Raw genomic sequence first — 26,685 nt, forward strand, 5'->3', positions numbered from 1 at the left:
AAAATACAGATTTTTGCCACTCCTCAGATGCCTGTTCTCCCACTCGCTCCTGCTCCTGCCTCCGCGCACCAGCTCCGGTAAAGTTCACCCTTTGTCTTCGCCTCCTGTCCCGTCTGGGTTCCCGGCTCGTCTCCCGTCCTCCGCCTTGGCTCCCACCTGTTGGATTATTCCTGCTCGGTCTCTCCTGGTCCTGTTCCTGGTCCCGTCTTGTCCCGGTTCTGGCTATCTCCGCTCCCGCTCCGGTTCTGGTCTGCCCTACCTTGTCCCGTCCTGCGCCCGCCCGCTCTGCCTCCTGCACCTTGCCCCCAGTTGTGACTATTACTATTGACTTTGAATCCCGCACATTGTAAATAAAACACTGTAAATCTGTCCCGAGATCTGCATCCTTTGGTCCGCACCTACCGACCCACCGTTACGACACAATGTATCACAAACCAATGATGACTATATATCTAGAGTAGCATTAGCTTAGCACTCTAGTGCAGCGGGTCTCAAATCATAAGATCCAGTTTAAAGCATCATCAATACGTTGTTATTTTCTATTTTAATAATTTGTTTTTGGTTAAACTCCCCAGTCTCATTTTCTGGTTGCGAGACTCAGACCATCATTTGAGAACCACAAATATACAATATAAATATATAATATATTCTTGTAAGGAATTTGTTTATGTTAATTAATTGCTTGCAAAAATGCAACTTTCCATGATTGATTTAATTGAGTTTTCCTTACAAATCCTACTATGAAAAGTGTTTTCAAATCCCATAGACCTGTTCTTAAACTCACTGGGTGTAATAGTCGTGTAGATGGGGGTGCTCTCCATATCATCTTTCACAGTGACGACGCTAATGTTGTATTCGATGCCTGGACTGAGGTTATCTAAAGTGCATGAAGTCTGCCCAGCCTTAACAAACTCCTCCACGCTGTTCCCCTGCTGGCCATTTGTAGGAGTGCACATGACCTTGTAGCCGGTTATGTCTGCAAGAAGAGAACAATAGGTAGAGAATATTCAATAATAGCCATTTTATTCAATAGTACAATGACCCTCTATCATTTAAAAAATGAGAACATTTGTCTTTTCAGGTGCAATTTAAAAGGACTTGAGTTTTACTGAAGTTAAATATGTCATTTAACTCATTCTTCAACATCACTAGGTTACATAATCTGAAACTCAAATTGCTGCGAAAGTAAAAAAAAAACAACTGAAGACACATTCTTAATTTGCCGTTTGCCTGATGACTTTCTTCACTTCTTCGATTACAAAATTACAACCATTACAGACAAAATCAACAAAGCTACTCCAAAAATCAGCTCTGAGCTAATCCAGTCTGTAATGCCAATATCCCACATGGATCCTCTAATACTATTAGATAAATTTACTCCTGTTGATGAGGTGGAGATTACCTCAGCCATCATGTCATCCAAACCATCAACCTGTATGCTCGACCCTATTCCAATCAGACTCCTCAAAGAAGCCCTCCCCCTAATAATAGATTCCATCCATAACATAATAAATATGTCGTTAGAAAATGGCTACGTTCCTCAGTCCTTTAAGTATGCTGTGATTAAACCCCTTTTGAAAAAAACCTAACCTAAATCCTGATGAACTAGTCAACTATAGACCTATCTCTAATCTTCCTCTCAAAAATTCTAGAACGAGTGGTGGTGAAACAGCTCTGCCGCCACCTGCAGGACAATAATATATTTGAAAAATTTCAATCTGGATTCAGAGCTCACCACAGCACAGAGACTGCACTGCTTAAAGTAACAAATGATTTACTACTAGCTGCTGATAACGGGCTGGCTTCAGTCCTGGTCCTACTGGACCTCAGTGCAGCGTTTGACACCATTGATCACAACATTTTACTGCAGAGGTTAGAATGTGACATTGGAATCAGAGGGACTGCCCTCAAATGGTTTAAATCCTATCTATCAGATAGGTACCAGTTTGTTAGTATAAACCAGAGCACCTCTCCCTGTTCTAAAGTAGCCTGTGGTGTTCCACAAGGATATGTGCTTGGTCCAATCCTATTTACTCTGTATATGTTGCCTTTGGGTAACATTATCAGAAAACATGGCATTAATTTTCACTGCTATGCTGATGACACTCTGCTGTACTTATCAATGAAACCAAATCAGACTGATCAAATAGATAAACTCAGTGCCTGTGTGAAGGACATCAAAACCTGGATGACCTTGAATTACCTGCTCTTAAATCCTGAAAAAACAGAGGTCATTGTTGTTGGTCCCAAAGGTCAAAGAGATTCTCTGTCGGACCAGATAATCTCACTCGACAATGTGAGTATATCTTCTAGCCCTACTGTAAAAAATCTTGGAGTCCTATTTGATCAAAATCTCTCATTCACAGCCCATATAAACCTAGCTTGTAAAACCGCATACTTTCACCTGCGAAATATAACTAAAATTAGAAATATTTTACCTAAAAATGATGCTGAAAAACTCATCCATGCATTTGTTACTTCCAGATTTGATTACTGTAATTCTCTGCTCGCCACCTGCCCCAAAAGTACTATAAGGAGCCTCCAGTTGGTCCAAAATGCAGCGGCCAGAGTCCTAACAGGAACTAAAAGAAGAGACCACATCAGTCCTGTACTAAAATATCTGCACTGGCTTCCTGTCAAGCTTAGAATCAAATTCAAAGTCCTCCTCCTGACATACAAAGCCCTAAACGGTATGGCCCCATCCTATCTGCAAGATGCTATTGTCCCGTACCAGCCAAACAGAGCACTCCGCTCTCAGAATGCAGGACTATTAGTGGTTCCTAGAGTGTCCAAAAGTACAGTGGGAGGGAGAGCGTTCAGTTACCAAGCTCCTGTGCTATGGAACCAACTCCCTGCTGATGTTAAACAGGCCCCCACAGTCTCTGTATTTAAGACCAGGCTTAAAACCTTCCTCTTCGGTATAGCGTATGACCAGGTTACATAGTGAGGGAGTTAGGGACATTAAAACCCGGGATAAGACAGGCTGCAGTAGGAGATAACTAGCTGGGGGAAGTATGGCAACCTGAGCACTATCCTCTGCTTTGTCCTATTTTCTCATCAGCAATGCTATTCACATGTTGTCCCCTGTCCCACTCCCCCTGTGGAGTGTATCTCTTTCAGATGCCCCGATGACAGCTGGACCCTCCCCTCCTCCCCGCATGGCCCTCCTCCTCTCCCGGCTCTCCTCCTCCTCGTCTGGTCTTCCTCCTCCTCGCCTGGCCGATTTTTCTTGTTTTGTCTGATTTTCCTGTTGTTTTGTTTTTGTGTGTTGGCGGCACGGTGGCTGAGTGGCAACACTCATGCCTCACAGCAAGAGGGTTTGGTTCGATCCCCGGGTCGCCAGGCCTTTTTGTGTGGAGTTTTTCATGTTTCTCCCCGTGTCTGGATGGGTTTCCTCCGGGTACTCCGGTTTCCCCCATCAACCAAAACATGAACGCCCTTCGAGACAACTGTTGTTGTGATTTTGGGCGTTACAAAAATAAATGAATTGAAAATTGAATTGAATTGAATACATTATTACAATTACAATGCTAAAAGGCAATTATAAAGAAAAAAAAAAATTAAAAACACTGCGTAACTTTTCAGGTGGAGGGTACAAAGTCCTCTTGTTTTCATGGAGATGTTATTGCTTTGCCTTTCACAGCATGGCATTAAACTTCTATCCATAGTGTGGAGAAATGACTAAACTCACAGTAAGAATGAATGGTATTTTTCAGCTATAAAAACTTCTGTAATGTAATAAATGATAAACAGCTATGTTTAATGCCATACTGTGTAATATTCCTGACAAAGTCATCATCTTCATGGAGACAGGATGGTGTACCCTCCACCATAAAAGTTGCACAGTACACCTTTGAAATCGTCTTTTACAAAGATTTAGTCCGTACCTGGTGCACTGGTGCTGCTCCATTGCACAGTGACCTCTCCTGAACCTGGTTTAGACTCCAGGTTCAAATCAGTGGGAGGAGACAGAGCTGTAGATAGAAATACCGGGCAAAATATTCTTTACACTCCAGATTTTGTTACATATTTTTAAATGCAATGTATTTAGTAAATTATTTTTCTTACGTGTAGTAACTCGTTTTGTGATGGGGGTACCTTGTTCCTGCCCATTGAATACTGGCTGGATACTGTAGGTGTACTCCACTCCAGGAGTCAAACCGGAAATGTAGATACTTCCCGAGTCAGAGGTCACATCCTGCGGTGCCTCTCCTCCCTGACTGGGGCGCACTGTTAACTGAAATATGAAAGTACAATAAACATTTAAACAGAAGGGGGGAGTGGAGAGATAGAGAAAGACAGGGAGGAAAGTAGGGACGGAAGGAGCGAGAGTGGAAGAGGGGCAAGAAGGGGGAGAGAAAGAGAGAGGAGATGAAGTGTGTGTGTAAGGGAAAGAGAAAGAGAGGTAAAATTGAAAACAGAGAGAGGAGTGAAAGACAGAGAGTAAAGAGCAAGGTAGGAGTGAGAGAGGAACTTTGAGAGAAAGAGAAATGAGGAGAAGGAGATATGGAGGAAGGTGAGAAAGAGGCGATAAGGAGAGACAAAAAAAATGGGAAAGAGGTGGAAGAAAAAGTGTAAAAGAGGAAAAAATCTAGAGGGAAGAGAGGCAGAGCGAGAGAGAGAAAGTGAAATAGAAAGATGGCTTAGGATGCCAGGTAAACATGGGGGAATCCAGAACATTCCCATCATCAGTGTGACATTTTTTATCCAATCAGAACTACTTAAACAAGAAATCTGAGCTAACTGTCGATTAAACCTCACAGTTATGAAACCAGGCAAATGCAGTTTAATATTAAGGTTTTCTTATATTTGTCTTACATACACAAATATATAAGCAAAGTGCTCCATTTGTACAAATTTCACACATTTTTCTACAACTATTGATTGTATTACTATTATAATTGCTGTTTGTTAGTAGGTGTCATATTTACACTGCACTTTAAGATCCTAATCCAGCTCTAGAGCACTTTTAAATTCTAATCCAAAGGTTAGTGGTTTTAATCCCGATGTCAAAATAAACATCAATGGTAGAGTGGTCAGATCCACTGTACTACAGGTTGGCGGTGACCCAATGTTGTTGTGTCCTTGGGTAAGACACTTAACCTACCTTGCCCCAGTGTATGTCCACCCTGTGTGAATGGGTGAGTGGTTTCTGATGTAAAAAGAGCTTTGTGTACCTATATGAAAATGTGACCAGTTTGTCTCCAAGTCTCTAAAAATGTAATGTATGACTGAGGATGTAGCATACCTTGTATCCGATGTGTGGAGCTGGAGTCCAGGAGACAATGATAGAGGTGTCAGTTACATCAGTGTTGAATTGAGGAGCATTACCCATTGGTGGGGCTACAAAAAACAATATACAGAATCAACATGAGGGTTAAAACAATCATTATTTTAGTTTTTTATTAGATAAATTAAATAGAAATGGTTTAACAGACAGCTAATTCATTCATACACTCATCTGATCTGGAACAATACATTCACAAACTCAAATATCTTTAAGTTCCCTAAACTTATGTAAAATAAGACCTATTGGGCTTGTGTCAGCTATAATCGATGACACCAGTGGATCATTGTGGTAGTTGAGTAATCTGTATAGCTGCAGTTGTGTAATTTATACAGCCGCAGTTGAGAACAATACTTGAATAAAAAATTACACGACAATAATCAATATCATATGATAAGATGGTTCCACTTACTGGTGGTAAAGGCAGCAGACTCTCCCTCACTCAGTGTATTGTCTATCTCAGAGTGCAATGTCGCAGTGTACTCTGTATCAGGCTTCAGGTTGAGGAGTGTGTATTGGGTTAGACGAGCAGGGAGTTTTAGCTGTTTGGGAGTTGAACCCTCAACCGTGAGGAAAAGGCGGTACCCGGTGATTTTGGCTCGAGGGGCATACCACAGGATCACTGCACTATTCTCTGTAACGTTCATGAAGTGAATGTCTGTTGGGGCATCTGGCTCTGGAGAAGAAAAAAAATGTAAATGTTGGAAATGGGAAAGAATTTAATTGCAACTATATTTTGGGAATCATACTACAAAAATTTTAAATTGATGTGTACTTGATAATTAATGCAATGCCACAAGTATTCTACTTGTTATAGAATGTTCCATGAAAACCTTATTTAAACCATAAACATATTTTCTTATTTCTAAAATTCATCAGATCCAGCTTTTTATTACTGGTCCAAGGTCGTAAATCTTGATACTTACTGGTGAACTGCTCTCCGACTAGTGGCAGACTCTCCTCTCCATTGTTGATAGAGTAGATGTTGAAGCGATAGTGGGTTCCTGGTTCGAGGTGAGTGACCTCGATGTAGGAGTTTTGGCTCACTGGAAGGGTCATCTCTGTTTGCAGCATCCCAGACTCATCCACAGGGACAACGGTCACCCTGTACCCTGAAACATCCGCAGCTGGGCTGTTCCAGGTCAAAACTATCTTCTTATCAGACACCTCAAAGAACTGCAGGTTAGTAGGAGACTCTACTTCATCTGAAAGAAAGAAGTAAGCAAAGTATTTTACCAACTATTTTACAAACTTGCTCGTACCCCAGTCACACTGTCTCTGAGATTACAAAACTCCTCCCAAAAGTTTTGTCAACACACCAAGGAGCTAAACAGCTGATTGTGCACGTGGGTGCAGTTGACACCAGAATGAATGAAACTAAAATCTTGAAAAAGCATTTCATTGAATTATTTGAGGAGCTTGATAAAGTGGAGGTTAAGACTTTCATCAGTGGACCTCTTCCTACCATAGACAGAAGGAAGATGAACAAATTTACCCGGCTGCTTCAGCTGAACACATGGCTGTTCAACGAATGTGCAGCCAGAGGACTGCACTACATTGAGAACTTTGATCTTTTCTGGAAACGAGAGGACCTGTTCAAGGGAAATGGCCCGCACTTGAGCAGAGGTGGAGTAAGAGTGTTGACGGATAACCTCCTCCACGCTCTGAGAAACCGGCCTGGACAGGGTCCTGGGCCAGTGAGAGAAAAGAGGAATGAGAGAAGCATTCCTGATGAACCAACCAGAGACCGAGCCAATGTGTCAGCACCACCAGCAGCACCACAACTACAACCACCATCTCCCCCAGCGAAGGATTCAGCAGCACCACCACCTCCCCAAGAGAACAAATCAGCATCACCACCACCTTCAAAAGTGAAGGATGCATCTCCAGCGTCACTTCCCTCAGGCCTTGAACCTGTCTGTGACAGCCCCAGCAGAGGTTTCAGTCACAACAGCACCCACATCACCTCCCCTGCCCACAGACCAACCCTGGGTCCCCTTTGCTACATCCACTCCCTCTAGGGACTCCTCACTCTCCTTTTCCTCCCCACCTTCACCTATGGCCCTTCCCGACCATCTAGAAAGTCTCATCAGATCAGGAATTAAGATGGCTCCTCTCACACCTAATATAGAGCGATCAAGAGTTCTGGCATCAACTATGCTGAACTCTTCCCCGTACCCACCTATCCCCCCTCGCCTTTCACGCAAACTCCCCCCTGCTCCGACTCCTCGGCCCTCACCTGGTCCCTCACCCAAACTCCCCCCTGCTCATTCACCTGGTCCCTCACCCAAACTCCCCCCTCCTCGCCCTTCCTTGCCTTCCCCCAGAGCTGTTATCAACAAGAGCTAGGACACACAGGGCCTCTGCTGTCTCAGGACATACAGTCATGATAAAAATAATATCATGCTGAGGCCCTGTGATGGAGCTATATCTACAGTTACACCACGTAGACTGATTAACAGAAGGACAGTTAGACTGTCCAATCAGAGACATTTAGTTCACATTCCCTGTAAGAAGATAACATCCAGTCCTACTGAAACTAATCTGAAACTTGCTGTGCTCAATGTCAGATCTTTATGTAACAAGTCCTTTTTAATTAATGATTTTATTTCTTCTTTTAGTCTTGACTTTATGTTTTTAACTGAAACATGGCTCGACAAAAACACAGGTAATGCAATTCTAGTAGAATCAACTCCACCCAACTTCAAATTTGAATCTGAAACACGAGTAAACAAAAAAGGTGGAGGTGTGTGCGCATTTTTTAGAGATAATTTAGTTACTCACAGATTGTCATTTGGAGTGTTTTCATCTTTTGAGTATGTTTCATTCAAAATGGAGCTAAAACAATCCCCCTCCATACTCTACTTAGTCATATACAAACCTCCCCAGCACTGTCTGAGTTTTATTGATGATTTTACTGAGATGCTTTCAGTCGTATGCACAGACTTTGATGGTTTAGTCATTACAGGTGATTTTAATGTACATGTGGATAATGTGTTTGACAGGAACGCTAAAGAGCTCAGTTCTGTCCTTGAAACCTTTGGTCTGACTCAGCATGTCAGCGAGCCCACCCACAACAGAGGAGACACTCTGGACTTGCTCATTACAAAAGGAGTAAATATTTCAAATGTCAATGTGGTGGATGTTGCTCTGTCTGATCATTTCTGTGTCTTCTTTGACCTGTCTGTTATTCCCAAACCAGCGGCTGGTCCTGCAGTTGTTCGAAGGAGACACATAAATGATAAGACAGGTGCACTGTTCATGGAAATGATACACTTTGAAAATGCCTCATGTTCTGATGTTGATGATTTGTTGAACTTCGAGTGTTTTGAATGTTCTGGACACCATTGCCCCGATGAAGGTTAAAATGGTTAAAGATAAGCAGAAAGCGCCATGGAGGACTGACGACTCGGTCAGGGCACAGAAAAGGGAGTGCCGGAGGGCCGAGCGGGAATGGCGCAAGTCAAAGCTCCAGGTTCATTATGAAATTTACAGAGAAAAGATGCACATGTACAACCACAGTTTATGTAGAACAAGGCAAAGGTATTTTTCTGACATTATTGGAAGTTGTAGTAACAACTCTCGTATCCTGTTTGCAACGGTAAACAGATTAACAAACCCCCCAGCTCCACTGCCGTTAGAACTAATTTCCACATCTAAGTGCAATGAGTTTGCAGTGTTCTTTAATGACAAGGTTCAGAGTATTAAAAATGCCATAAATTCCACAACACAAATAACAACCCAGCACCCACCTAGACACTTAGAGCTGACTCACTTTGCATCTGTAACTGACAAAACTGTCCAAGAGATTGTCACCAGTCTGAGTTCATCTACATGCTGCCTCGATGTGTTACCCACTAAATTTCTAAAGTCTGTGCTTAACAGTTTGCTGTCACCACTCACTCACATAGTTAATATGTCACTTCAATCTGGAACATTCCCAAGTGCTTTGAAAACTGCGGTTATCAAGCCTCTCCTAAAGAACAGTCTTGATGCCACAATATTGAACAATTATCGACCGATCTCAAATCTGCCGTTTTTAGGCAAAGTCCTTGAAAAAGTTGTTTACCAACAGCTTATTAACTTCCTCGAAATGAACAACTCCTTTGATGTTTTCCAATCAGGTTTTAGACCCCACCACAGCACTGAGACTGCTTTTATCTGCTTTTTTTCACTTCATCCTCCAGCATCTGGACTCCCCGGGAACCTACGCCAGGATCCTGTTTGTGGACTTCAGCTCTGCATTCAACACCATCCTCCCTGCTCTGCTCCAGGACAAGCTCGCTCAGCTCAACGTGCCTGACTCCACCTGCAGGTGGATCACTGACTTCCTGACAGACAGGAGACAGCGCGTGCGGCTGGGGAAGAATGTCTCGGACACTCGGACTATCAGCACAGGATCTCCACAGGGCTGTGTACTTTCTCCCCTGCTCTTCTCCCTGTACACCAACTGCTGCACCTCCAGCCACGACTCCGTCAAACTGGTTAAGTTTGCGGATGACACCACCCTCATCGGACTCATCTCGGACAGCGATGAGTCTGCCTACAGGAGGGAGGTGGACCGGCTGGTGTCCTGGTGCAGCAGCAACAACCTGGAGCTCAACGCCCAGAAGACGGTGGAGATGATCGTGGACTTCAGGAAAGTCACAGCCCCCCTGCCTCCCCTCACCCTGACGGACTCCCCCATCACCACTGTGGACTCTTTCCGCTTCCTGGGCACCTGCATCACCCAGGATCTCAAGTGGGAGCCGACCATCAGCTCCCTCATCAAGAAAGCCCAGCAGAGGATGTTCCACCTGCGGCAGCTGAGGAAACGCAAGCTGCCAGTCCAGATGATGGTGCAGTTTTACACGGCCATCATTGAGTCCATCCTCACCTCCTCCATCACTGTGTGGTTCGCTGGGGCCACTGCCAGGGACAGACAGAGACTGCAGCGCATTGTGCGCTCTGCTGAGAAGGTGATTGGCTGCAGCCTTCCATCTATACAGGACCTGTACGTCTCCAGGACTCGGGGGCGAGCAGGCCGTATAGCAGCTGACACCTCTCACCCTGGACATGGACTATTTGAGCCACTTCCCTCTGGCAGGAGGCTACGGTCCATTGGGACCAGAACCTCTCGCCATAAGAACAGTTTCTTCCCCTCTGCTGTTTGTCTCATGAACACTCTATAATATCGGCACTAAACTGGACACTTTATAACACCGGTCACTTTAACAAGCCACTTTGCACTGTTGTTCTGATGCTGCTATTGTACATATTTTTTCCCTTTAAGTATTTCATTTGATTTTTTTAAGCATATCTTTTTAACTTTGTGCATGCTCTTATTTGTATTTGTATTTATTCAGTGTGTTTATGTTGCACTTTTTCACCGTATCAAGTTCCTAGTTTGTGAACTGTGTTCACAGACTATGGCAATAAAAGTCTTCTGATCAAGGTGACAAATGACATCCGCCTGAACACTGATGCAGGCAAAGTCTCAGTCTTGATCCTGTTAGAACTGAGTGCTGCTTTTGACACTGTGGATCACGGGATCCTCTTACAGAGACTAGGGGACTGGGTGGGCATCTCTGGTACGGCACTAAACTGGTTCAAGTCCTATTTAGAAAACAGGGAGTACTTTGTTGAAATTGGAAAATGTATATCAGATAAAATGTCCCTGACCTGTGGGGTGCCCCAGGGTTCAATCCTGGGACCCCTGCTGTTCAATCTCTACATGCTGCCGTTAGGCCAGTTAATACGCAGCAATAATGTGTCTTATCACAACTATGCAGATGACACTCAGATCTATGTCTCACTAGCAGCAGGTGAATATGGACCAGTGGATTCACTCTGCCACTGCATCCAACAGATCAGTGTGTGGATGCAAAACAACTTTCTTCTGCTAAACTCAGACAAGACTGAAGTCATCATCTTTGGCCCACAGAAACATAGAGAAAGTGTCAGCAGTCACCTCCAGTCTCTCTCTCTAAAACCTTCAAATCAGGCTAGAAATCTAGGGGTAATAATGGACTCAGACTTGAACTTTAACAGCCACATCAAATCAATAACATCTGCAGCTTTTTACCACCTAAAAAACATTGCAAAAATCAAAGGTATACTGTCAAAGCCAGACTTGGAGAGACTTATCCATGCATTTGTCTCCAGTAGGTTAGACTACTGTAACGGCCTGCTCACTGGACTCTCCAAACGAGCCTTAACACAGCTGCAGTACATCCAGAACGCTGCTGCTCGGGTCCTGACTAGAACCAGGAAGTATGAGCACATAAGTCCTGTGCTCAGGTCTCTGCACTGGCTTCCTGTAGCTCAAAGAATAGACTTTAAAGCAGCTCTGCTTGTGTATAAGTCTCTCCATGGCCTAGGTCCAAAGTATATCTCCGACATGTTAGTGCCATATGAACCATCTCGCAATTTGAGGACTTCAGGGACCGGCCTCCTGCTGGTGTCAGGACTAAACATGGGGAATCAGCGTTTCAGTTTTATGCAGCTAAAACTTGGAACAGTCTTCCTGAAGATGTGAGACAGGCCTCTACTTTGACAATGTTTAAATCCAGGCTCAAAACGGTTCTGTTTAGCTGTGCATACGACTGAAAGATTTTTATTCTGCACTCTTCTCTTTTAATGTTAATTTTATGATGATTATTTGTGATTATTTATGTTTTGATTTGTGTGATTTTAATGTCTTTCTTATTCTGTAAAGCACTTTGAATTACCTTGTGTACGAATTGTGCTATACAAATAAACTTGCCTTGCCTTTTACCATAGTCCATTTACTATTTGGTGCAGTGAATAAGAATTGTTTTGTTAATGACAAAAAATAATGACTAATTTTATATTGACAGGTACTGTGAAAGTTGACTCTTTCATACCCAGTTTTTGCTGCTTATAGAAATATATTTCATAGTGGTTACAGGATTTTTTTATCTGTTGTATCTAATGGTCCATTGTTAGCATGGTACTTTCTGTGCAGATACCATAAAATTAAGTTTTTACAAGACTTAGAGTTACTTAAAATGCATTAGTCTTTTCATGAATAGTATAATAGTATAATAATATACACCACATGATATCAATCCAATGAAAACATAACACCATTTAACAGCAGTACAAAAACAGCTTGATGGATCTTCCAACTATCTTTGATATCATTCTGCTCCTTCAAATGCATTGTCTCCAGCTTACAGTGAATCCCATCTTAAATCATCAGCCCTGGTTTCTGTTTATTATCAAAGTCCGTAGACAGTCATTAACCAGTGGCAGCAACAACAAACTCCTGCCTCTCCAAAGATGGCTCCAATCTGCTCTAAACTGGGTCAGGAGTCCTGGTTCCTCCTCCCACTGTCCAAACAAATGCACCTAAATTTGTAGCATGTGTTGGACCCAGGAGCAAGATGGACCTGGAAGACTGTTTAAGTTTTACACAGAGTCCAACAAAGAAGCTGTGAACCCACTGACTTCACTTTTCCATTTCCTAGCATCTTCTGCTCTTCAACGCCGAACTGTAGACAACTCAACCAAGCCAAAAATGATTGTGTCTCATTGTAATACCTAATTCACCACTAATACATTTTGTCTTGACCCAGTTTTGTAGAACAATGGTTAGTTTGAGAACTTACTGTCACACAACATTGATGGTCCATGTATTTTGGTGTATTCAGTAGTGTAAGTTTTTCAGAACCTTACATTTTGATTATGATGTAGTTAAATACTAAACTGGATTATTATTATTTTTTTTATTCATATTTTTTTACACTGAATATCCTATTATAGAAAATGCAACTATAATGTTATAGAGCATTCTAAAATGTATTGAGTTATTAAGTGTGTTTTCACTTCTGGATCTAAGACAGGCAGAATTGAAAAAAACAAAAAAACAAATTAAAAACTAAACAAATAAAATCAAAACTAGAACAGCTGTGAAGTTCTCATTTGGACCTAGAAGTGACATCATTACTTAACAACTCTCAGAAAATAGAAAGAAAACAAACAAACAAAATTGTACAATGAGTTTACGGCATATACTGATTGAGCGTGTGTACAAGTACCCTACATGTTTCCTGGTTTCCCTCATTTAATCATGTTACTTGCTATTCATGGGTTTTGACTTTCTGTTTAGAGGCAACATTTTGAGGACTTTTCACCATTCAAAATATATAATTCAAAATATCTAATATTTTGTTTTAAATTGCTATGGCAATGCTCCTATGTTTTCATAAAAAAATTTGCCAATGCTTCAACAATGAAATACAGTGGTCCCTTGCTATATCGCGATTCACCCTTCGCGGTCTTGCTGTTTCGCAGATTTTTCCTGTGCAATCCTACACGCTTTTTTACAGTATGAACGAGCATTGTGCTCTGCATCCCAACCGGCCAAGGGACTGCAGACCACCGTCAATCGATCTCCTTTGTGCCGTGTCTCCAGCACAGCACAGAATGCCATCTATTTTCTTCCGCTTATCTGGGGCCGGGTCCTCCTTCGGTGCCCCAAGGCGTTCCCAGGCCAGTCGAGAGACATAGTCCCTCCAGTGTGTCCTGGGTCTTCCCCGAGGCCTCCTCCCGGTGTGACATGCCCGGAGCAACTCCCCAGGGAGGCATCCAGGAGGCATCCTGAACAGAGGCCCGAGCCACCTCAGCTGACTCCTCTCAACGTGGAGGAGCAGCGGCTCTACTCCGAGCTCCTCCTGTGTGACTGGGCTCCTCACCCTATTCCACAGAATGAGTTCACCCAAATTTACGTGAATGTTTGATCGACACTACAGTGGCGCCAGGACGAAGAGGTCAGAGGAACTGTGAAATACGTGTGAGTTACTATTAATTAATTAAACAAGAGAGAAATGTGAGAAAATGTTAATGTCTTCCTCAGAAAAGTGTATAAAGTGTGTGGTGAGGGGTTTTACAGCCTTAAAACATATAATAATTGTAAAAAATAAAGCTGACTACTTCACAGATTTCGCCTATATGTACGCCAACGTAACCCGTGATATACAAGGGACCATTGTATAAATAACTGCATTATGTATGCTTGCAGATATGAATTATGAAAATAAAGCAAATCAGTTATCATCTTAAATTCATAGTTTTCTGATTGATTTTATACCTGGCTGGGGGTCTCCTGGAGTGTTGACTTGTAGAAAGACTGGCTCGCTTTCCAGACTGCCCTCCACGGCATAGATACTGATGTTGTACAGCAGCCCAGGTCGAAGTTCACTCAGAGTCACAGAAGTCGCGGTGTCTGAGAGGATCAACTCTGTGCTCTCTCCCTCCACTGAAGGGGTGTACACCACCCGGTAACCTATGGAGATGAGCCAGTATTCAGTTTTGATAATTTCTTTATATGGGAAAAAAAAAAAAAAAAAAAAAGGCACAATAACTGAACCAAAAAATAAACAGAAAGAGGAGACAGTTTCAAGGGACAATCATTATGGTTGTCTGTCCTAGTAGTATAGAAACTGATGTATCTGAGGCTTGGTTGCCATGGTTAAGTTGAATTATGAATTATTATGAATTATTCAAAATATGGAATGAGGATGTTAAAACAAATGCAATAGTACAAATGGTAATGTGTAACTGTGTTCTTTTTTCAATGTAAAATAAACTACTTGGGTTAATAAATAGGGGACAGACAGTAACACTTCGCATCTAGCATAAAAACATTGATGTTTAAATGAATGTATTGACCCTAAAATACAAAATATAATTTCTTTTAAAGTTTCAAACAATATACTTGGTATGACATACCAGTGATAGGAGCATGAGGCTTATCCCAGCTGATTACAATAGAGGTCTCTCCAACTTCATCAACTTCATGGTCAGTTGGAGCATCAGGAGCTGCAGAAATATGATTTGAAAGCATATAACATGTTTTAAATGAATTTAAGAACTCTGGTAGCCTATGTAAACAAAAAAGTGTGACAAAAAGATGAAAAAATATTCACCTGTAGTTTGTGAAGTGGTGAGAATGAGGTTGTCTTCTCCTCCATCAGTAACTTCATAGACATTAACAGTATATTTCCTCCCAGGAAGGAGCTCATTAATGTTTACTGAGGTTACTGTACGTGGAAGTTCTGATGGAGAAAGACAAAAAATTATAATGTAAGAACCATAAAATGGATAGACAATGTACTTTATATAGGCAAAATTGTTATTATGATGAACAAAAATAAAACATGACCAACCGTAGACTACACTAAAGTGCTTACTAGAAGAAACAAAGCCTACATCAGGACTAAACCCAAACTGAACCAGGACCACAACAGGACTAAACCAATACTAAACAAGGACTAAAAAGAAGACTAAACCAGTACTGTATTAAGACTAAACCAGGACTAACAATATAAACCTAAAACAGAACAGTATACCGTATACGGACTAATAATAGACAAAACTAAGTCAAGGTAAGTACTTTAAAAGGTAACGTTTCTAGTATAGTATCCGTTACCCACTCCATCTCCTTAGAGATGTCAGTGTTCCTAGAATTTTCCACAGTATGGCAGTACACTTGCCTATCTCCAAAAAAGACAAACCTGTAATGTCACCAAGCCAAGTTACAGGTCAAGTCTGTGTAGCAAGGACCCTACTCAGGAATGCATGTTTTTCCAAAGTACTCTTGAGCAATAAAACTTATGTATTTGATTAAATGCATTCTGGTTAATGCCATACTGATGAAGTTTCCAGGCATCCCCATGGAAAAAAGCAGGTGGGTGGAACCCTCACTAGAAAAGCTGCACAGCGCACCTTTAAAGTTTTCTAACAATGAAATTCACAATGTTCTTTCTTATATTCATAGTAGTTATGCAACACATTATGGCAATATTACATATGCCTTAGGATTCTGCTATTTGAAAACATTTGTCACAACAGCCTTACCTAGCACTATTGGCTGCCCAGTGCCTTGGCCCTGTTCGTTGAGCTCATACTCCACTCTGAACCCTGAAATTGTGTCTGAGGCAGAGACCCAAGAGATGACAAAACTGCTGGAGGTGATCTCCGTGACAGACTCAGAAATATCCACAACTGGAGGAGGAACCGTGGTCTCTCCGTGAGATGTAGCCACTAAATGGACAAGCACATAAAGGAAAATAAATAAAAGAACAAACATACTTCCTGTCTCTGAAAATAGAACACTCAAGGGAGAAAAGCTCAGGATATGCACACACACAGTGTGATATACACTGGGTAGGAAGTTACTTCAGATAAGTCATGCTGCTTTTAAGTATTTATTACAAGAATTGGATAAACTTGCAAGTGGAATTTAATTAACCAAACTTGAATGGATAGTTATACTGTATATTGAAAACAAAAGCTGACTAGAAAAAGAGATTCAGAGTAGGCACTGACCACTGTAAAATGGTATGGCACCTTGAAAATAGTTAAAAACTATTTTAAATTTTATCCTATTTGAGTGCTGTTTCAAATGCTTTTAAAACTATTACAGATTTTGTTTTACTTGCTGTCTAATTTCCCCAGTTCAAATTTTCAAAAAATAGATGAGATTTCAATAGATTTAAAATTTCCAAAAGGAAAATAAATTGGCCAGCATGGTAAGTGCAATTTTCTTCTTCCCTTTTGGCAAATAATTTGACTTGAAATTGGCAGTTTTGTACTGGAGTTAGAAAACCTCTTGAAACTAGTGCAATAATCTAGGTTCATCAAGTAAATTAATATATAAATAGATTTTATTTAAGTAGACACATTTTTTGTTGTACTCACTCATATGAGAAATTATACTGAAGAAATATTTATTAACACAGACTCCCCCATACCTTTAAAATATGCACTGAAATAAAATACACTATTAAAAATCATATATGTCAGGCACTCACATGACCCGTAGGTGGTGGTGAAATCAAATCGAGTGACGTCACGGCGTCCGAATCGCAGCACACTGATCAGCTGACCCTCATACGTGATGCCAGGCTTCAGACCAGAGATGGTGTATGAGTTCAGATGGCCCGGGATGAATACCTCTCTCCACGGGTCTGGGCTGTTTTTCTGTTTCAAAATATAAATAGGATAAGATGGGAAATTAAAGGTCAGTGGTGGAAGAAGTACTCAATTTTGTTACAGATACCAGAGCAAAGAAATATTCAATTAAAAGTATAACATAAAAAGTCAACTTAAGTAAATGTATTAAAGTATCTGTTTAAAAATGTAAGTAAAATAATTTTGTACATATTTTGAGATCAATACATGTAGTGTAAGATTTATGCTGTTTTTCTTTCTGATTACACATAGTTAATTATTAGGTGATACTCACAGCTCTCCACTTGAGCACGTATTGAGTGATGTGGGCAGAGGCAGGGGCATTCCACTGGATCGGGTGAGAGTTGGGTTGGTTTCCAGATTCTGTGATGATAACTTGCACAGGACGGGTACCACCTGCGACAGACAGACATAGATTATATGTCAAGGTCTATCATTCAAGGTAAAATAATCCCCACGATAACAAATTTTGAAGTGTGATATATGGCTGAAGTAAATATAAATAATAAACAATAATATTGAAGAACACACAATATTAAAGAAACTCTGCAAAGAAACTGAGCTGATCAAAGAAACTTCTCTGCAGAAACTTTTGCTGCAAGCAGCAAAAGCCAAAGTTTAGGTATGTTGAGCAACAGAAGGCTCACAGAAAGATTGAGAAGAACCTGTCACTTCTATGAAAAATTCCTAAAGAATTCTACAGCTGCAATGCAACCACTTCCCATGTTCTTTCAACAGTCAATTTCTAGAAACATCATCCTTGTACATATTAGAGATGGTAGATATATCGTGATATACATATATATCTCGATATATCTATCTCTCTCGCTCTCTCTATATATCTCTTTATATACATATATATATATATACATATATATATATATATATAAATAATAATAATAATGCCTTACACTTGTAATGCGCTTTACAGGCTTGTCAAAGCCTCTCAAAGCGCTACACTATAGTCATTACTCATTCATTTCCACACTTGGTGATGGTAAGCTACTATTGTAGCGACAGCTGCCCTGGGGAGACTGACGGAAGCGAGGCTGCCAATCTGCGCCATCGGCCCCTCCGACCACCACCTATCATTCGCACACACACCACTTTCATACTAGGCAATGTGGGTGAAGTGTCTTGCCTAAGGACACAACGACAGAACTTGGTCCGAGCGGGACTCGATCCTCTGACCTTCGGGTTGGGGGACCAACACTCTAACCACCATATATATATAATATATATCTTTCTCTCTCTCTCTCTCTCTCTCTCTCTCTCTCTATGTCATGATCCCTGTCGGTCCTGCCCTTTTTTGCACTTTCCCCCCTCCCTCCTGTGTCTGAGCCTGGAGCTGGGCGGAGATTTTGGCTCCTCCCCCGCACACCTGGGGCTAATCAACAATCAGCTGCACCTGGGTAGGATAAGAGGAACCAGGACCTGACACCCAGCGCCAGATTGTCTGCATATCTCTGTGGTACTCCTTGCTTGGCTCTGTCAATCAGACTCAGGGCCGGAACAAACGCTACACTGGGCATTTTCGCATTACGGGGTAATTATTGGACAACACGAACAAACAATCTGGACTCTGCTTGATTATAACCACACTCTGACCCAGCAAGTATCCCAGCTCTCCAGCCAGGTCTCCACTCTGCTCTCTCCCCCGCCCTCAGCTCCCGCCCTCTCTGGGACCGCCGCGGCGCAGCGCCCTCTGGAATGGAGAGGTACCGATCCGGATCCTTTTTCAATGTACCTCGATGTTCCAGCAACATCCACCCAGCTTTACATCTGACGCGGCTAAAATAGGTTATGTCAACATCAATTAATCAATGCAAGATAGGAAAGGTTAATGCCATATTATGAAACAATCCTGAAACTCCCAACAAAACAATAACACCTTCATGGATACAAGCAGGTGGCAGACCCTATACCAGCTTTCATAGCATCTTTCATTGCATCTTTAAAACTGATACCATAACCTCAATGTGATTTCAAGGCAGTATCTTTAACCGAGTAGCTCTAATACTAGATAAGTCTAAACATCTGGCTAGCATGTGTGCACTTTGCAGACATTGAATTAGTACAATTTGTACATTATAAGTAAAAGATACATCTCTCAGCGCAGTTTCAACTTGATTTCAAGGTATGTGAAAAATGTTAGATGACCTTAAGAAACTAAAGAGCAGACTCAAAATCATAGCACTAAAACAGTGAAAAACCTTCTCTTTATGCACACAGAAGTCATATGGCATGCAGACTGTGTTGATAGTGTACTGGTAGCTTCTATAAAGATCTTTTCGGAACCGCTTTTCCCAATTCCAAAACCTGTAATCTTAGTTTCTGAGCAAGTGGCGCGGTTAACCAGATGCTGTTCACCGATATGCAAACCTCAAAAACAATCTGGGACCAATTAAGGATTATTACAGGCACAAAGAGCACTGACGGAGCAGAGGAGAAGGCTTAGTCAAAATCAGATGTGGGGTAAGTATGAAACGGATATACACTTTGTAAAACTTGTCATTGTTTTAGTCTTGAATGCAATCAGGATTCAGTTCAAAGTTGCGGTGCCATGATGCTAAAATTTCAAACTTTTATTTTCAATTCTAACCTAAGGGCTGACACTCCATTGTCAATACCATCATCATAATAAAACATACTTTTCTGAGACAATTTGAAATAGTAGTTACTTTTATATTGCACTTGGTTTTATATAGGGCAAGACCATTCTAAAACTATTCAGAAATGGTCAATTTCTTTACTATTTATATGATCTTTCTCAGTATTGATACTTTCAATACTAGTTTTGGTATTATCTGGGTATTTTTGGCAACCCTAGTCCAAAGTGTACATTGTAAACAAATTGAAGACTAACATTTGAGAGAAGATTGGAATACAAAGTGCTAAACTAAGAAACAAATCCCAATGTTTTTTTACTGATTAGTCTGGATTATTTATTTATTTTTTTGTAAATTATATTCTACTACAGAAAGAGCTGCAGCCTTCGCGACCATTCTAATGTAATTTCAATTTGATTGCAATGAATACGTGTGTAGTCCTATTTAAGACAAATTCCCCAAGTGTTACACCTCAAATATTTGCTTTTCTCCCAAGTGCTAGACATAACTTGATGCAGACAAATGCACAATATAGTTACAGAGCAATGAACTTAAAAGTACCCCCTTAAAAGTACTCCAAACAACAAGATATGGGCTAGAGATTGTGTTACAAGATGAGATAAACATAGACACTGCAAAAACATATGGCAGATCATATCAGAGCATGGATAAAAATGACACTTTTAAAACATGACTAAAATTCTCTACTTTGGGTTTTCCACGTTTGCCTTTTATGGAGTTTTTACATAGCAATAGCTGACTGACTTGAGGTCTGAACTAACCCTCACACTGGCCTTAAATCTTGGTGAACTTGAATGCACAAAAACACACACACACATTCGCGCACGCACAGGATAACAGCTGGTTGTCATTACGGCCACGACTGAAAAGTGCCCTGCATTTTCTATCTGATGTCAACCTGCTTTATACACAGAGCAAACAAGCAACAGTTCAACCTTACCATGCAGCATACACAGGAAATGTGAAATAAAAGGCATATGAATATACCTAGGTATAGGTTTCAATTTCAGTTGTTCAAAGGCACAGATATACCAGTGTCTTTGATTTATTTTTTTACCAGTGCAGATAAAAATCAATTATGTTCTACCTGGTAACTATTTGTTATCTTGAGAACAATAAGTGCAGTTATGAAACGATGAAATTCAATTCAAAATGTTTTATCGTCTGAATTGAGAAAAGTCCTCAAAAGGCCAGCTATAACAGGATATTGAAACCCCTGAATTTATTACTACAATTTGCATTTACTTTGGGTTCAGTTATTCACATAGAAGTAAGTTAGTGCTACTTCATTGCCTGGGTAAAATGTCATTGTGATGTGGTTGAATGAAAGAGGAAATCTACAGATTGTGTCTGTGTAGACCCTCAGTCATCCAGGTCTGATCCATAGCAAAAGCCAAGTTCAACTGGACAAATTTTTGTAGGAGTGAAGACGTTTCGCTGCTGCCAATAGCCGTTTAGAGTTTCAGTATGGTTTTCCCCTCCCCTCAGATAGATATAAGGCAGTGGCCATCAGCATTCTGACCAGAACTGAAGAAATGGCTTGGATGAGCAGCAAAACGTCTTCACTCCTACAACAATTTGTCCAGTTGACAGATTTGAACTTTGTCTTTGGCTATAAATATACAGATTATTAGTTACTACTGACCTTATTCCACCCTGCTACTAAACCGAACTTTCTTTGCCGTGGCACTTCCGGTTAAGGGGGAATACGATTCGTTTTAATGGAGCAGAATCTTCACTTAATTTGAAGATGCTGCTGTAAAACTAGCAAATAAGGCGGTTCATAGTTGATATATTTCCTAAAATAAGTTCCCATACATAGAAGCAATAGTTGATCTAGACATGTAGTTAGTATGGTTAAGTAAAAAGCCTCCTTGAATTTAACACTGATTCTTCACAGTTAAAACACGTTTGGGTTTAAAAGGAACACACACATGCACACAAAGAAAGGGCAGGCACCGATTTGTACAGCTGTGGCAACATCACAGGACATGCCCCATGCAGACAGGAACAAAGAGCAGTCGTAGGAGGGGAGAAGGGAGGGGGCCAAAGAGGAAATCACACCCCATCCTCTCTCAATCTGTCCTACATCAAAGTCAAAGGCCTGGCGCAAGTAAACATTTTCAGTACAACAGTGAGTTGTTAATTTGGGCCATTAAGCCATCAGTTACTGGTGTTGGAACAGCAGGCTAACTGGACAGCTTTTGTCAACTTTGAAGAACAAAAACTTGTCTCAAAGCGCAAAACTGTTGTAACTGTAAATTTTCATCAAATGAAAGTGATATTTTTTATTTTTTTTACTATAAATGTATCATATAAAGTTTGTTTATTTCAGTTGTAAGTGAAAGGTATGTATCGACTGCACATTAGAGGTAAGTGTTAGGTCTACCATATCAATACTGCAGTTTTGAAGGTATGCAAAAGTTAATACTGAGTAAAAAGTCCAAATAATAAAAAAAAGTATCAATGTTGCAAAAAATATCTGATAAATTAAATAAGAATATAAACTTTAATAGCTCATTCATTATTATATTATGCAAGACATCTCCAAGCATATTTTAGCACATTTCTGGTTAATTGCAAAAATATAGTCTGATTATTGTTATCCAAATAATCGCAACATTACAGTATATATATGGATTTTGATAATAAGTAACTTATTGCATTATTGTCACTTAAGAAAGTTAGTATTGTAGTACTGGATATTTTTGTAATTTAAATGTTTTATAAGATCCTTACCTGGATATGACTGCTGAGGCTCACAGCTCAGCTCTCCGAGTCCATTGCCGTAGCAATAGCACTTGTACATGATTCCGTGAATGACTTTGTCCCAGGACTCCCCAATCTGATAGAAGGCTCTGGTCTCTGGCTCCTGGCACTGGTCTGAGAGGAGAGCCATACAAAGGAAGTATATTAATTCAATGTTTTGAAGCACTAAAATGACATAAACAACTTTGAAAGCCAGCAATACTGTATTATTAAAACTACCTACAGACTAATTTCTTGTATTTTTAACATAAAAAGTAACAATACTATTAAAGGTGCATTATGTTACTTTTCTGGTGGACTGTTCATCATCTGCTTGTGTCCATGGAAATGTTACCAATTCAAAATATTGCATCTTTTGAATGGTGAAAAGTGCTCGAAATGATGGCTATAAACAGGAAGCTGAAATCCCCGAAGCAAGTCAGGGAATGTCTTATCTCTTTGGCTATCAAAGTAGGCCTGGTTTTATTCTTGTAAACAAACTACCTAATTACCATATATAAACTGACATAATAAAGCGACTATGACTGAATTATAACAGTTGCTTAGTCCACTCTCTTTTCTCTTGCCAAGCATCTCCAGTGACTCTCATAAAAAAAAAATTAAAAAAAAGTTCAAATTAACTCACCAATAGCGTCACACTTCCAGCGGCCACGCCCCTGTCCGAAGCAGGTGCAGTTCATCGTGTATCCCTCATCGTGTTGTTTGGTAAACGTCTGGTTCACCTCATAGGTCAGGCCATCCACAATACACTGGTCTATGATACAGAAGACAGAAGACACTGGCTAATGTTACATGTACAACAGAAATCTGATCATAATCTGATTTCTGGAGTTATCGAATTATTGAAATTTCATGTATGTCATCTGGTGTGTGTAATTTCATTTCTTTCTGATTGTTCACACCTGAGCAGATTTGGCAAGGAAATTATGCAAAAAAAAAAAGGTTTAACTAAATTGGCAAAGACAAAAATGAATAAGAAAAGGTTACACTTTAAAGACCACTAAAATGCATTGTATTAATCTTCCAAATACCGGTACTATATTAATATATAGTGTCGTTTTTTGTTTTTTCACAAATGGAAACTCAAACTTGCAGGTGCACTAAAGAGCAGGTGTGATCTTTTGACTTTTCAAGAATGTTGTCAAGAATGTTAATTCTAGTCTTTAATTAGTACACACCACACACCATTATCAAGATCCCAGTCTGTCCTGCGTTTTTTGTGCTGTCCTTCCCCCTCCCTTCTGTGTTTTACCTGGAGCTGGGCGGAGATTCTGTTTCTTCCCACACACACCTGCAACTCATCAGCACTCAGTACTCAGCTCGTTATTTCTCATTATTCGCCTCAACTGGTACGAACACCCCAGCCTCTGACCCTGTGACCCACGACCTGCTCCAAGACGACTGCATATGACACCACTCTCTACCTTCATTCACATTTCCGTATCTGTAAATAAACATTGTTCTAACTTTTACCCGAGTCTGAAACTTTGGTCAGTAGTTACGACACCCATAGACTAAAGACAGCAGCCTTGTTTTTATTTTGGTTCCTCAATTTCAAAATTTCTGATGGCAAATGAGGAACAATTCACTGTTTTTTAAAGAAACAACAAAAGTGAAAATCTATTTACTGTATGTTGAAGTTTTATTTTCTGTTGATGATTGGGTCCACAAATTTGCTTAAAAATAATCTTGTGGCTCTGTTTTTACAACTGACAGCAATCGTGCCTGTATGTATAAATATTTCAACCATTTTAATGTGCTGATAGAAAAGACATTTTTTGTTTCATTTTATTTATCTATCTAAGCTCTAAATCATTTCCAACTATGAACCTGAAGAAAAGGTCTGACAGTAAAAGGCAAATTCAACCATGAATTCTGCCCTGTCCTCCAGCTCAATATTAAACTAAACTTTCAAATTTGTAACTATAAAGCCTGTGTACCTAACCTATGTATTTACCTTTTAACTGTGAATATGCGATACAGCTCCACTCTCCTCTCCCATTTCCGACACAGGTGCACCTCATCATGTGTCCCAGAATGTCATGGCGCTTGTCCCACTGGTCGCCCACTCGGTACATGACCCCTTCAGGCGTGGTGCAGATTTCTTCATGAGCTAAAACATACAGCATAATACAGTTAGTCTATTTAATTTGGGCTTAACATGGTAACAGATAAAATAACTATACGATGCGATACTACTACTACTACTAGGAATTATAGTAACAATAGCAGTAGTAGTCATAATAAGTAGAAGTAGTAAAATTAACAGTAGTAGTGGTGGTAGAGGTAGTAGTATTGGTAGTAGTAATCAGGCCCATTGACAGAAATTTTGGGGCCCAGGGCAAGAAGCATCACATGAAAATGGAAAAGCACTATATAAAAATGAGACCATTTACTAGCAAAATTATATTACAACCTTGTATGTTTTCCATTTACCTTTAGTCTTTTAAAGTAGCCACAACTAGTCACAATTATTTGATAAATTAAGCGAAAAGATTTGGTCCTATGCAGTATTTTGGAAACTTAAGCAAAGTTACTTGCCCATTTTAATCTGGTACCAATATCCCTTTGCCTCTGCATTATAGACTGTCCCTGAAATTGAGTCCATGGTATATAGTATTTTTTCAGTACATATAAAGTCTATGTCATTCACAAGCATTGCTGTAATAAATCTCAAAGTAATGACTGAATTTCGCCACCGTATAATTTATGTCCCCATTTAAAGGAAATACAAACTATTCCACAGGGTAGGTCTGCTTTTTGCAGGTAAAGAGGCAGACAGAGCTGAAAGACTGACCCAAAAACATCTGTTAAAATCAGCATAGAAGAGGAGGAGAGAAGGAGGAGGAGAAATATGGGGCAAATGCCAGTCTGCCTCTGCACTGGCGCCACACCATATGGGACTTTCAACTTGGACTGGTGGCTGGGTAGTGACTTTTGGATGACAATAACGAATGGTGATTTAAGTCTACAAATCTGTCAAAAGGCTTTAGGTCAGGGCTGGGTTATTATGTAAGATTGAAATAACATAGAATGAAAGTTTTTTGTTTTTATTTTTACAAGAATAATTCACACCTATTTATCGTTACCACCTATTTAGTTAGCCAAAGGGTCTAAGGGTTGGTAATGGGGAAAGAAATTAATGGTTATGAATACGTATGATCTAGACAATTCTTGATTTTATGACTACATTTGCGGGCATGTAATGGAAAGATAGAGACAATGCTTTATTTTGAGGTCTCCACTGATAAGGTATAACTAATGGGTGTAAGAGTACATAACTATTGTATAAATGTGTTATTGACCAATAGACGTGAACAGATGTGTGGCTATAAAATCTAAATATCCAGTTGCTGATATAAGTGAAAGGTGTCATTGAAATGCATAGTGAAACAATAGGATTTTCCACAATAAAATGACACATGTGCATATATCTAGAGCAGTGGTTCTTAACCTAGGTTCCGTGAGTCAGTCTCAGGGGTTCGGCGGAGGTCAAGACCTGACTCATATGATTCTGACTGTGAGCGTCTCCAGAAGCTGGCCATGTCCCAATTCAACAAATGCACCCTTTGATGTGCCTGTCGATGTACCCGCCCAACTTAAATGAGCCATTCGAACGGCATAAAAAAATAAAACGACATAAAAACGAAGAAAAGGAACAGACTTTGCTGTGAAAATGACATGAGAATGCCCAAGGTGAAGCCATGCATTTCTGAAATGGTCTCTCAAAGGCAACAGCAGAAGTCACACTGATTTGCAGTAAATATTCATTATTATGCTAGCCTGATGGAAATTAGGTGATGGGTGTGTGTTAAAATGTTAAAAATAATAAATAGCATAAATATAATAAGTTCATTATTGGAATACATAAGGTTAAAAATTAAAATTATTTCAGTGTGGTAGTATTAAAAAAGGTCAAGTCTTTGTGAAAAGGTATGTATGTAATTTGTTGTGAGTTCATGCACTGTATTGGTTTTATTCTTTGAACACAGTGATGTTAATGCACGGTTCATTTTGTGC

The 26,685-nt window shown here is 40.3% G+C and overlaps 1 protein-coding gene across 1 annotated transcript in view; it reads right to left on the reverse strand.

The window, feature by feature from the left end:
• Nucleotides 1-26,685, reverse strand: part of fn1a (fibronectin 1a) — a 65,000-nt gene that overhangs the window by 26,925 nt on the left and 11,390 nt on the right. Inside the window, exons 10-24 of the mRNA XM_055230763.1 lie at nt 24,623-24,778; nt 23,291-23,419; nt 22,636-22,779; nt 17,541-17,662; nt 17,107-17,275; nt 16,151-16,336; nt 15,220-15,348; nt 15,023-15,112; nt 14,382-14,576; nt 6,214-6,492; nt 5,700-5,963; nt 5,249-5,343; nt 4,069-4,237; nt 3,888-3,974; nt 785-976 (exon numbers count right to left, since the gene is read on the reverse strand). Of these exons, the coding sequence (XP_055086738.1) occupies nt 785-976; nt 3,888-3,974; nt 4,069-4,237; nt 5,249-5,343; nt 5,700-5,963; nt 6,214-6,492; nt 14,382-14,576; nt 15,023-15,112; nt 15,220-15,348; nt 16,151-16,336; nt 17,107-17,275; nt 17,541-17,662; nt 22,636-22,779; nt 23,291-23,419; nt 24,623-24,778 (2,406 nt within the window). The remainder of the gene's footprint in view (nt 1-784; nt 977-3,887; nt 3,975-4,068; nt 4,238-5,248; nt 5,344-5,699; nt 5,964-6,213; nt 6,493-14,381; nt 14,577-15,022; nt 15,113-15,219; nt 15,349-16,150; nt 16,337-17,106; nt 17,276-17,540; nt 17,663-22,635; nt 22,780-23,290; nt 23,420-24,622; nt 24,779-26,685) is intronic.

Source organism: Periophthalmus magnuspinnatus, chromosome 21 (genome assembly GCF_009829125.3).
Source record: "Periophthalmus magnuspinnatus isolate fPerMag1 chromosome 21, fPerMag1.2.pri, whole genome shotgun sequence".
Lineage (NCBI taxonomy): Eukaryota > Metazoa > Chordata > Actinopteri > Gobiiformes > Gobiidae > Periophthalmus > Periophthalmus magnuspinnatus.